General features: G+C 37.1%; 2 protein-coding genes across 2 annotated transcripts; one reads left to right on the top strand and one right to left on the bottom strand.

Annotated features, from left to right (window-relative positions):
* Nucleotides 1-5657: 5657 nt before the first annotated feature.
* Nucleotides 5658-6720, top strand: LOC128726577 (PI-PLC X domain-containing protein 3). Its single transcript, XM_053820392.1, has 2 exons — nucleotides 5658-5911; nucleotides 5985-6720. Exons 1-2 carry the CDS (start codon nucleotides 5658-5660, stop codon nucleotides 6718-6720), a joined length of 990 nt encoding a protein of 329 aa, XP_053676367.1.
* A 1860-nt stretch (nucleotides 6721-8580) lies between these two features.
* LOC128727874 (PAT complex subunit CCDC47) lies at nucleotides 8581-10592 on the bottom strand. Its single transcript, XM_053821826.1, has 3 exons — nucleotides 9654-10592; nucleotides 9215-9559; nucleotides 8581-9133 (listed from the first exon to the last, which is right to left on the bottom strand). The coding sequence occupies exons 1-3, from the start codon at nucleotides 10590-10592 to the stop codon at nucleotides 8894-8896; spliced, it is 1524 nt and encodes a 507-aa protein (XP_053677801.1). The 3' UTR covers nucleotides 8581-8893.
* Nucleotides 10593-12440: the final 1848 nt, after the last annotated feature.

The raw sequence follows: 12440 nt of genomic DNA, 5'->3' as shown, positions 1-12440 counted from the left end.
CGGTAGTGTTCGCAAGGCCGTTGTAGCTGGCTCTGAAACCGAATCGAAACAAACGATAGTTAGAATCCGTTACCCTTTTTTCTGGAATTTATTTGCTTACATCAGCTGCATCCAAATAGTCCCAACCAGGCAGAAAAAGAATGAAAGTCTACAGGTAATGAACAATGAATTCATGGTTCATGTCGGTAAATTACCTCGATTCATTTACGAAGTATTCCACAGCATAGCATAAACAGAACTGAACAGAACGTGTTGTCAACGCACATCTTAACTGTAGCACACACATCCCACAGTGCACAGTGGCTAACATGCGTTTCAAATTTAGGTTAAATATCACATGCTTGTTAAATGGGTACAAAATCGTGGTGTAATATCGTTCGACGTGTTGTTTAAGCTCTCTTTCATATAAAAGTATATTGGTATTTTTCTTCTATTGATTTTTTTTACCTACACACGTGTTTTATTATATCGTTTCCCATTGTGCGACTACTTTTCAACATGGTTAAAAAAAACCGACAACAAGCAATAGATAAAAATTGTTATCAATTGCAGTTTCGAAAAGGATAAGAATGGCATATGGCATTTTGTTGCCGGTCGTACAATAAATAGGATCTCCTTCTTCATCGCTCCTTGGAATTAGATATAGAGTCGGGGCAGCACTGTGATAGCACTTCTATCTCATGCCACTATCCTATCATGCAGACAAAGAAGAAGCAGAACACGATTGATTGCAAATTCATCCGTGCGTAAAGTTGCTTCGCGAATTGTGTTTTGTTGTGCAGCCGCTTTTGCACGATATGTGAATATAAATCCGACAGTGTTGTGTTGATACGTTTGTTCGAGTATTCCGGTGGCACGCAATCACCAAACAAATCAGGAAAGAATAACCGCTTCACTGTTGAATCTAGTGCAAATTTGGTTCCGCAAGGATGCAAATCTCTATATAGTAGGTAGATAACATTCATTCGATGTGATACGTAATGTACTATGGTGACCTCAAAGCTGAAACAAGCATTACAAAGCGTCCTCTTGGCGTCATTCAGTTTTATCATTCTGCAATGAAAATTTTGCAGATTTAGTAGTGTTTAAAACGTAAAACACTTTGGGTAAGTAGAGAATAAAATATCATGCTTGACTTCTATGTTGCGCAGTGCACGTTGTATATATATATACATATCTTACATATGTATATTCATATTTATAAATATACACAGATATAAGGACTGCGAAACATAAGCTCTAGTACTTGAAGAAGAGGTTGGCTTTTTGCAACAAATGTTAAGTTATTCTTAAAGATAAATAGAAACAACTCATAAAAAAAGTCACCATGCTGTTTGAAAATTAATCCAAAGCACCAGCATATTTCAATACTCTAAGCGCAGCATCTTTTCACCTATGATGATGATGTTGCTCGAGGGGCATTAATGTATGTGCAAAATATCCTTGAGCCTGAATAATACAGCTTAAGATCAAAGGCAAAGGATAGGGCAGTCAAATGGAAGCATAATATTTAAGCATAGACGACGGAAAGAACCTATGCTTAAATATCTTCCAACGAATCAGGACCGGAAAAGACTTTGTGAAAGTCGATTATCACACAAGAGCTTCTACAATTGTACTGATTTAGTTAGATTTTCTACTTGATATTATTATCGTGAACTAGAGCTACAGTGTAATTCTTAAATGGTTATTACACACTTATTTGATTTTTTGTTTTCTTTGTAGCACAAAAAAGTGCTAAGTATATGAAATCGCTGAAGGCATGACAAATAATGTGGGAATTTATTTCAACTAGTATGTTCAATACGATTATAATGTTGGTGTTAAATTATAAATTTGATTATAGAAAGTATCGTTGAACAACTTTATGAAGGAAAATGACGGAAACGTATCTGTTCCACGAGGACCCACGATAAACGTTCCTTTGTCGATTCAGTAAATTCGACCGTGTTTGATTGTGTATCAAAATCGACGTACATATCACCCAGGCACTATTGCCTTCATAGTTATCCTTGCTCTCGATTGGATCGAACGAGCTTGAACAATAGACGCATCGTGGAAAGATGTACGCTTCTATTGCACAAAACCAGCTCCGTACCGGTGTGATTCGAATCGAGCAACAAAATCGGTCCGACAGTCTTACAAGCAGGCCAGGGCTAGATGAGAACAAAGCAATTTTTGCGAAAACCGAAACACTTCAGTCAGTCGGTGGCGAAAGCTTTCGTAATGATAAAACGTATCGGCGTAATGGGTGGCCCCTGTGTGACGCTTTTAGCCATCGTGTTATTTTCCGCTTTGCGTAAGGCTGTGCGTATTGTTGGTTGATGCGCCTCGTGCCGCACATCCGAAACCACATTTTGCCAGTCCGGTTCGTGCCGCCCATTCGAGTCCGTGCGCCGTTCGTTAATTGTCGTTGACAGGAAATTCAATTATCAACCACCGTGAATTGAGTAGGATCCTTACAACGTGGTAGCTACTGGTACAACTTTTTTTTCTTTCGTTTGCGTAGTTGGTGCCTTGTTTTTCAATTCATATACTAGTGTTCGTTTCCTGAGTCGTTAAGACAAAAAAGATTCACCTCGATATGCTTTAATGCAGAATATCAATATCCTTCATTCGTTTTTACTATTTTCTATCTATCGCTAGTAGCCAGTAGCAATTGCACTAAATAAAGTAACATATGCATTGCTGAATCAAACTAAAAGTGTAATTTATAATCAATTCAATGCTGCAATACTAGTGCTCGGGAAAAGATGGTAAAAAGAGATAAATTTTTATTGGACTCTAATTTAGCTTTCGCTATGGCAACCGCCAATTAGTTGACGATTTCCACAGTAGGTGTGCTACGTTATCTATACTGCAAAACTGTAGGCAGATCCTTTATAATAGAAATTGGCGGGACACCAGTACAAAGGCACGCTATCAAGCAGCTATTTCCGTAGTCCTTTAAGCCTTTATCATTTTGGCAGCATTGGCTCGCTTTAAAAAGCCTTGAAATTTTTCGGTTCAATATTGGTTTGATATTTCGATATGAGACCCTTGTTCTTGTGCAAGCTTTAACAACATCTAATAATAATAGTATGAGCATAAAAGAAGCAAATGAAATGTGGGTTACAGATAAATGAACAACATAGATTAATGTGAGAAACGTTTAGTTCTATTGACTTTTTTATGCAAGCACAATTGAAATATGCTATTATGTATCTTCAATAACCGACGAATTTCGAAAAAAAATCCGGCAGCTGGATCAAAATCCATCTATGTTACTTATAATGTTTGTGTTCTTCAAGGTGTTCAATTTTTCTACACTAAAACTAAGTGTATGTAATGCCAGTTAAAAGCAATTAAAGCTTCGTTACGTTAGTAGAGCATTTGTGTTGTTTTGGACAAAAAGCTATCAATGCGACCCTGGCGTACCTGGTTGGTTAATATGAGATGAATTAGCGAATTCCGATTCCGAGTAGCATACGTATGAAATAAAGAGAAAAGTATATATAAGCATATCGCAAGGCAGAACACAAGAAAATATTCCGATGATTTTGTTTCTGCGCGCCAGGTTAACGACTGCCAAATTCAATCAAACATGGTAAACAGTTCATGAGAAATCAGTGATTCATAATGGCGAGTCCTTAATCATTCTATTGATTATTCATTCTGCGAGTTATTGAGCTCAATCCTATATACCGATTATTAATATATTATTTCATAGCAATGATTGGAAAAATTAACAAGAAACTAATAATTTATAACTATGTTATTTTTATAATGTATAATTACCGCATTTTTTCATTGAGATTTTTTATTGCTTCAGGAACTTTTATCATATTGAATATCATCATATACTTTGAGGGTAGTTATATTCATTTATATTGCTTTTTAAATGTTTTTGAAGAGCTATTGTTACACCCCAACAATCTTATGACATACTTTGTTCTTGTGCAAGAATAGAAATAAGATTTACTGTAATAAAAATATCATTCCTCTGTGCGCATATTTGCTTTGTGCATTATTAACTTACACGGGAAGAAACGCAAGTGCTGTGGTGTTATGTTTTGCTTTCATCCCTTTGCGGACTGAAGTTAATTTGGATAGGGGTATTGCCGTTTTAAAGTGCCAGTGCGAAATGTTGAGCGTAACGCTGGATCCAATTAATCATTCGCTTCCAGCCACCTTCATCCAACAGCACCGGTCGTGAAGCTTGCTTAAACAGGATTGTTTAAAAAGGGTATGGCATTGTTTTGAAAACTTTCAGCGAAATTGCGTATTTTTGGTACCGGAGCCTCGTTCGTAACCATCTCGCTGAATCTTGAACACTGTTAAAACATTCTCCGGCCTAATTATAAGTTTTTCGACAAAAACCAAATACCTACACCAATACGCACCGTGGAGAGGTTCGAAATGTTTTGATGTCGCAGCTGGCAAGCTGCTTTTATTTAAATTGTTGACGACAGCGCCTTAGGAAGAGTGTAAAAGGATCAGATACAACTAGAAATTGTTCATACCTGCCGGAATTTATCATATTTATCGTTTTCATATGCCTCGACTTTCCTTTTTATTTTTTTTTCTTTACAATATATACCGAATCTTTCTGCTATGGAATATCTATTGTGTTGAGAATGTCACGGTTATTCATGCCTACTCAGTTTCACTTCGTTTGGGTCAATGGCAATGTGTCTCGTCATGTAAATCATGTCAACAGATTAGTAACCAACGGATATCATATGACCGATTATAAATAGGGTCATTCTTTTTCAAATCACCTTTAGCAAGGTTTATCTTTCCAACGCATTTAGTGTTTGGAATAATTTTACTTAACGATCTGTTGCGAGTATCGATGTTAAAAGGTCATGCCGATAAGGCTTGGTCGTCGGGCTCATTAGGCCGAAAACTAATGGGTTGTTCTAATTCAATGGTATAATGATTCTACCTGGTTTAGGGTTATCAACAGACGATCCTTTTTTATTCAGCGTTACCATGGCGCATCGGTTGTGATTGGTACGGTAATCACCTTTTTCTGTGTCTGTATCTTGAATTGGGTTTAACAAGGATTTGAACAAATCGTGTAGTCTATTTGACAATAAAACTAATTGGAGGCATCAATAATGTTTTACCTTTATATTTCTCGTTGTTTGTAGACACTTAGGATATAATTCTATTCACGGAATAATTCAGCAATCATTTAATAAACGTTTAATTATTAACTCATGCGCTGATTATTATTTTTGTTATATTAAATGTTTTTGGATGTGTCGATATTTGCAACTCTCATTATATATTCGTTTTTTTGTATATAAAATTAGCAATACATAATTGTCTTTATATTAACAACGGATGGCATTTAAAAAATATAGCTAACAATAAATATATACATACAATAAAAATTCACAAAAACAAAAAGTAATATTTTATATTGGTTGATGCTTTGAACTTGAATGTGTTAATATCTATGTTTATGTATTTGCTAGTTAATAATGATAGCTAATATTATGTAAAAAATCTGATTAGTTATTTCGATTTTATTGGTTCTTCGAATCGTAAACATCTATTTGATTAGATTATTATTCCGTTTTTCACCGTTTCAGGTTTATATTTGATTGGTCACTCGAGTTGATTTAAACTCAGAAATAGCAGTTAATTGAGTGTTCCATCGCCGCACAATGTCCGATTTCACTGAAGACTTGGAAAACTGGATGGGTAGGCTACCGGCCGAATTAAAGGCTGTGCCTATCATCCATCTGGCAATTCCCGGTTCACATGACACGATGTCCTACGGTATAAAAAACAAGGCACCTGTGGCACCGGATGCGGATCCGATCGTTGGAACTTTGAACAAATTCATTCCCTGCGTCGTACGACGCTGGGCTGTAACGCAGCGATACAACATTCAAGATCAACTCAAAAGTGGAGTGAGGTAGGTCAGAAAAGTGAACCAGATGGTAAAAGGACACTTTTGAACTCATCATCTTATTTCTGATTAATTACAGGTACTTTGATTTGCGCATTTGCATGAAACGACCAGAGAACAAATTTTACTTTGTGCACGGCCTCTTTTGTGAGGAGATTGCGGAACCGTTGGACCAGCTGAAAGACTTTCTCCGTACGCACCCAAAGGAGTTCGTTGTGCTGGACTGTCAGCATTTTTACCAATTCAACCCAACCGATCACTGCGTTTTGTCCGCTGAGCTGAATCGTATATTTGACAAAAAGATTTACTCTCGCAACGTTAGCGAGCTGAAGGACTGCACACTGGAATCGGCCACAGGAAGTGGCAAACAGGTACTAATCGTGTACCGCAGTGATGCATGTGTCAATGATCGGTTCTGGTTGAGCCAGGACTGGCCTACGCCCTGGCCGAACGAAGTTAACGTAAAGAAACTGCAGCAATATTTGGAAGAGTCACTAACGCAGCGCCGCCCCGACACGGGATTCGTATCACAGTGCGTTCTGACGCCAACGGTGCGATATATAGTGCCTCGGTTTATGTCATCACTGCGTGCCACCTGTGCCAAGGCGGTAGATAAACAACTCATGGAATGGGTCAAGGGACAGGTTCCGGGATCCTTTGCCGGAGAGGACAAACCCCGGACCAACGTGTTTTTGGCAGATTTTGTCGACATCGCAGACAATCAGTTTTGTAGGGTGGTTGTGGGATTAAACAAAAAACTTTTGGAACAGGATAACAGTAGCACGCATAGCTCACCGTCGAAAAAAAGTTCGTAAATTTTCGAGGGCTAAACTGATAACCTTTGGATTTGGCTACGATTTTATTACCATACACACTATGTCGGGTGAACCGTATATTTTTTTTTCATTTCTGTTCCAAAATATTCAATTGACATTATTTCTTGAAAAGAAAAAAGATGTTTGTTGTAAATAGTGATATGATATTTAATTTAACTTTAATTTAATTACTGTGATACTGTCAGTCTTTTGATCTTGGTTATAAACCATTCTGTTTTGTAATGTTTAACTATACTTGATTGGCACTTTATGAACATTGAACTTTATTTTTTTTTCTTTGGTCTGTTCATACTTGAGCTTGTCTTGCTGAGCTGGCGACACTATCAATTCATTTTCAGGTCGCTCGATTCATGGCTGCAGCTTTCAATACCGGCTGCGTCCAATAGTAATCACAATTATAACATAAAATTTGCTACGTTTTAAAAAAAAGTAAAATGAAAAAACCCTTCATGGGGATGAAACAGAGAGCCAAACATTTGCTAAATAATGAATAAAACAAGAACCTATTATTTTTATATGGGAATCAACGGCTCGTATTGATAGGATACAAATTGAATGGAAATAATATTTCACTCAGTGGCAAAAGACAATCGTCAGCAAAAGATACAATACAGTAATCATAATTGCATTAGCAATATTACATGTTTCTCAAGAAGATTTACGCACTTCTACATAACCGAAAATTTATGTATTACAACATATGCAAGGAAGATATTTAGAAGCATAAGTTGCCTAAACACTGTACAAATATATATATATATATATATATATATATATATATATATATATATATATATATATATATATATATATATATATATATATATATATATATAATATTTACTATTTTACTTATTTACATTTATGCTCAAACTCAATACTAACTGTATCTCATATGAACGCGACCGATGTGGTTTCAAAATCAAATTTTATAATTCCGAAAGGCTTCAAATTGCAATACCTCCAGTATAATATAATGCAAAAACAATGTCTAAATGTTTAAACAGAAATTAGGTAACCTCTGTCGCCAAAGGTGCGAAAAAGGTATATCGTTATGGCAATCGGGAAATAGCCCTCGTTACCTGTTTTGTGCAGTTGTACGTTATGCAGAATCGAGCTTACAGTTCTTCTGCAAGCGTTTTAAAAGATTGTTCATTATTGAGGAACATAAGAGTACGACATCGTTTCAAATAATATGATGGCCTACGAGCGAAACCATTCTCAGAAGCGAAATCGAAAATATAATCAATGTAACAAGGTGAATTAATCAGTTCAGACTTCACATAAATTTTGTTCAAGATGTTAACAGTAGCAATAGGCACTTGTCCTATCTTTACCAAGGACGGGTTATTTCAACAAGTTCTTAAACCATTTATTGCTTCCCGTCCAACTCTACTGTAGTGACTCTTTTGGTCTTTGGACAGAGTAATAATATTGATAGCATGAGCATTGACTATATTGAATTATTGTGTAGCTAGTTTTCGACTGAACACATTAAAAATGGAAAAATAACACTTTCGCACATTTTTCTTAGTAAATTACATATTGATTATACAAAATATGACTGAAAAATAAACAACTAATCGTTGGCTCTTACGAGTCTGTCGAAAAATCAGTAGCTTAGGTACAAAGACGTATGACTACATAAGCCCACCTTCAATAATCTAGTATTTTGCACCGTTTGTTAAAGGTTAACTGAAAAGCGCTCAATCAATCGTGAGAACTGTTGACACTGTTTGTCATCATCTATTGGAGTACGATGCAGATCAAATATTTTAAGGTATATAAAGCAAACTGTACATTGTGTAATTGTGATGTTTAAAATGTTTGTGACCGTTGATGAAGATAATTGTGGGCAGCCAGATAAGGTTGGTAATATACATTTTGCTGGAACAACTATTTGCACCGAATGTCTGCTGAGAAGTTTATTGATCTTATCATTGCTACATTAGAAAGAAATTTGTTTCCAAATTTTCAATGCAGTTCAACGCAGTTCATACATTCGATCGTACAGGGGCATCTCGATTTTATTTAGTTCTTTCTACTCAATAAGACTATATCATGTATGATCAAACTAAACTGCCTAGCGTTCAAATCCACTACATCGTGATAACTAAACAATATGGCCCTAGCCCTGATTCTGAAGTGCGCTTTAAAGAGCCTTTATAGACAGTTGTTTCATCTTGGGGGCTTGTTTTTTGAGTTGGCGTTTTTGTTCCTTTTTCTCCCAACGGCGTTGTTTTTCAGGATCCTCTTCTGCAAGAATTTTCTCCTTTTCAGCCTTGCGCTTTTCTTCTCGTCGCAAGGCAGCCGCTTCAGCACGGGCTTGATGGGTGCTCTTCATAAATTCTTCCTCGACGGCAGCTCGATTCTTTTCTGACTTTGTTTTTGCCTGTTGCAATTAAAGAAAAAAGTGAGCAATAGTACTGCAAAGAAGCATCATTATTTGTATTGTGTTCGACGATAGCTTTACCTCCTTTGAGAGTTTGAAGCGACGAATGCGATCCATAAGGTAAAATACGAGAATGAGGAGCGGCTTCATTTCTTCCAAGTCACCTTTCACGGGGACATTGAACCCGCAGTGCAAAATGCGTTTCACCTCCGGACGTTTCAACTGGTTCGGGTCTTCTTGTTGAATCGGACCACTGAATTGATCCGACAGATGAATGTAGTCGATCAAATGTGAGTACTTATTTAAAGCTGCTACTACCCTACCATCTAACACACTAGCGGAAACCTCAGGAATCTCCGATAACAACGCAAATCCAGGAATACCGTACTTATCCTCGGCCTTGCTGACTAGACAACAGAATTTGTTCTGTGAATGTACACAAGAAAAAAGTTAATTATGCTGTAGTAGAGATTGTGCGTAATTCATAAGGACGAATAAACGAAAACAAATCAGGACGTACCAAATCATTCAGTTCTTTGAACATCTTTGTAGCCTGTTTGCGGCTTGCAACACAAAATACAAAATTATCCATCGAATCGGGCGATAGTTCGACCTTGATATGAAGTTGATCCTGCACCGGCTTCATCACACCGGCAATCAGCGACACCAGATCCTGCCTTTTTATCATTTTCAACTCGACGAGCATTCCCTCGCAACAGGTTCGCCCACTGCACCACAGGGTGTAAACACTTTCACTTTCTTTGTTAAAGCTGAATGTCGACCCTTCCGTTTCCTTCTTTCCATCATCGCCAACTAGCGCAAAGTTGTCCTCCAACAGGCTTCGATGGATTGATAGCCATTGATTTGCTATGGCAGAGTTCTTCTTATTCCCCACTAAATAGTTTGCAAAATAGGCCATGAGACCGGCTAGCATGAGCATTTCCATCCAGTAGGAATCCCAGTGAGTACGGAAGTGTATTGGCACCTTTGGAATAGTAAGCTTCGGTTCCGCTGTATGTTTGCCGGCCGTATCACCTTGACGTAGATCCTCTTGATCTCCAATTGTTCCAGCAAAACCTTCGAATTCCTCCTCATCCTGGAAGTGCTCGAATTCGCTATCTTCATCTTCTACGATCCCGTCGTCATCACCCTGGTCATCATCGTCGTCGATCTCCATAAAGTCTTGGCTGTCCTGTGATGCAGCAGCGCCTTTGGATTGGCTCTTTCGTGGTTCGCCTCGTCCCTCTGCACCCACGCCGGATGGTGCATTTGGAGGCTGCTGTTGACTAGGATTCCCTCCACGATTCGATTCTGCCATTACGAATTCGTCGACGTCGTCGTCGAAGTCTTCAAATTCTGCAAAGTCATTGTCTTCCGTGGTGTCTGGACCCTGCGCATTTACAATTTGAGACACCAGGCAACACGTTGCGAACACGGCTAAAGGTAGAAGTAGCCGCATGGTAGATGAAGGTGTTCCTACAAAAAAATATCCCAAAATAAATCAGCAGCTTCTTCAAAAGCAGGGTCACGTTTCTTGTAGATCGAATTTAAACATGACTAGTGGAGAGTAAAACATAAAAATGACAGGCATATCTTAAACTGTTTCATTCAAAAAACGTTTCGCCACATAACTCGTATATCGTTAATACTTTAAAATCCTTTTTTCCAATCAATCGAAAGTTAAATGATAATACTCTTCTTTTTCAAATTCAATGGTTGTTCTTTTTTGCCGAAGTTATACCACGGGATACTAAGGAAAACCAGCAACCCAGCAAGCAAACCCAGTACGTACTTCTCGTTTCCGAGGTATTTACAAGAAAGCAAACAATAACTAACTGCTTTGGATACTACACAGGAAATTTAAATTAAAGTTTAATTGAAAAATTCCCACAATTCTGGGCCACGAAAATTACCTTCCAAAACAATCGCTTCCAATCACCTGCTTTGACGTTGCGAACGTCATACACGTCCGTGGTTTTTTTTAAAGATCCGCCTTGTGTCAGATTCGTAGCCGTTACGATGACTACAGATTAAATTTTCATAATTTGTTATTAATTACAGCAACAACTAAACACAACATTCCTAAAACAAATTTACTCTTTGTAATTAATCTATTATTTATACAGCCCTATATAAAAATATGGGTTATACAAAGAATAGCAAAATGTGAAACCCTTATGCATAAAGAATCTTTTGTGGTTTTGATTGGGATAGTTAATAGATTTACTAATTTTTCCAGTTTCACTCGCTTGGCCTGCTATAGAAGGCATCGGAACAGCTCATTATCGAACACCGTTGCTAACCAATCATTAATCCTTTCTAGCAATCTTATTTACGCCATCATTTCATTGGGTTTTTAATTAGGACTACATCTGCCGACGTGGACCGCCTAAAATGAATTTGCAGGTAAGGTCACAGGTGTATTCCTAACAAATTGACCAGCTCATCGAAGCCTGGCGTGTGTAATTGGCTGCACGACAGCGTGCTCGTTCGTATTTCTATTGTCGGTGTTAACCTTTCTCCCAAGATAGGTAAAGTTTTGGACAACTTCAAAAGGGCGCTCACTTATCTGTACGTAACGGAAAAGTAATTCGCTTAAACATTAACATGGATGGATACAAATCACTAGATTCAAAATAATAGAAGAATGGATGGTAAAAGACGATGGATAAATGCATCTGATGGAATGTATCAAGTATCGACCGTCATTTGATTATTTGTTATTTAATTTATTTTATTTTAAACAGGACTCCTATTACCTTAGGAGTATCATTTATTGTACAGAGTGCAGAATAACAACTCATTTACAATAAATTGAAAGTTTTGATACAAGTGATGGTAGAAAATTAGAAGCAGATATGATATTCATTTAAAATTTATTTTCTTTATGCAGCTTATATTTATTTCTAGTCGACATTAATATCTTTCTGTTGCGTTATGATTACAATTTGTTGCCCTGCAGATTTAATGTTCCGTAAACATTATTTTAAAATAATAACGCATTTTAGCTTTTTTTGCAATTTGCAATGCTATCGAAATGTAATAAACTCAACACCTGTATTACTCACGCATGGAAAAAGTAGTTCGTAAAAAATATAATAAATTCCTAAAAACGTACAATTCTGTCGCTCCTAGATTAGTTATGTTCACAACACCATACACAATGGTGTTGATCTACATGCACGGCGAATCAGGTGTGTTTAACGAGAGGTAACGCGCTCACTAGCGTAACGCAGGCCATTTTTAAATTTTAATATTTTAATGGCTTCAATATTTTTCCTTAAAAATTATTATTAAAATCTGGACG

Source organism: Anopheles nili, chromosome 3 (assembly GCF_943737925.1).
Source record: "Anopheles nili chromosome 3, idAnoNiliSN_F5_01, whole genome shotgun sequence".
In the NCBI taxonomy this organism is placed as follows: domain Eukaryota; kingdom Metazoa; phylum Arthropoda; class Insecta; order Diptera; family Culicidae; genus Anopheles; species Anopheles nili.
Note: the sequence above shows the minus strand (reverse complement) of the source record. Positions and strands in the feature narration are given on the sequence as shown.

Coding starts and splice junctions, on each gene's coding strand:
- LOC128726577 (XM_053820392.1), top strand. CDS start 5,658: ATGTCCGATTTCACTGAAGACTTGGAAAACTGGATGGGTAGGCTACCG. Junction 5,912..5,984: donor CAACTCAAAAGTGGAGTGAG/GTAGGTCAGAAA, acceptor GATTAATTACAG/GTACTTTGATTTGCGCATTT.
- LOC128727874 (XM_053821826.1), bottom strand. CDS start 10,592: ATGCGGCTACTTCTACCTTTAGCCGTGTTCGCAACGTGTTGCCTGGTG. Junction 9,560..9,653: donor TCAAAGAACTGAATGATTTG/GTACGTCCTGAT, acceptor GTACATTCACAG/AACAAATTCTGTTGTCTAGT. Junction 9,134..9,214: donor GCTTCAAACTCTCAAAGGAG/GTAAAGCTATCG, acceptor TAATTGCAACAG/GCAAAAACAAAGTCAGAAAA.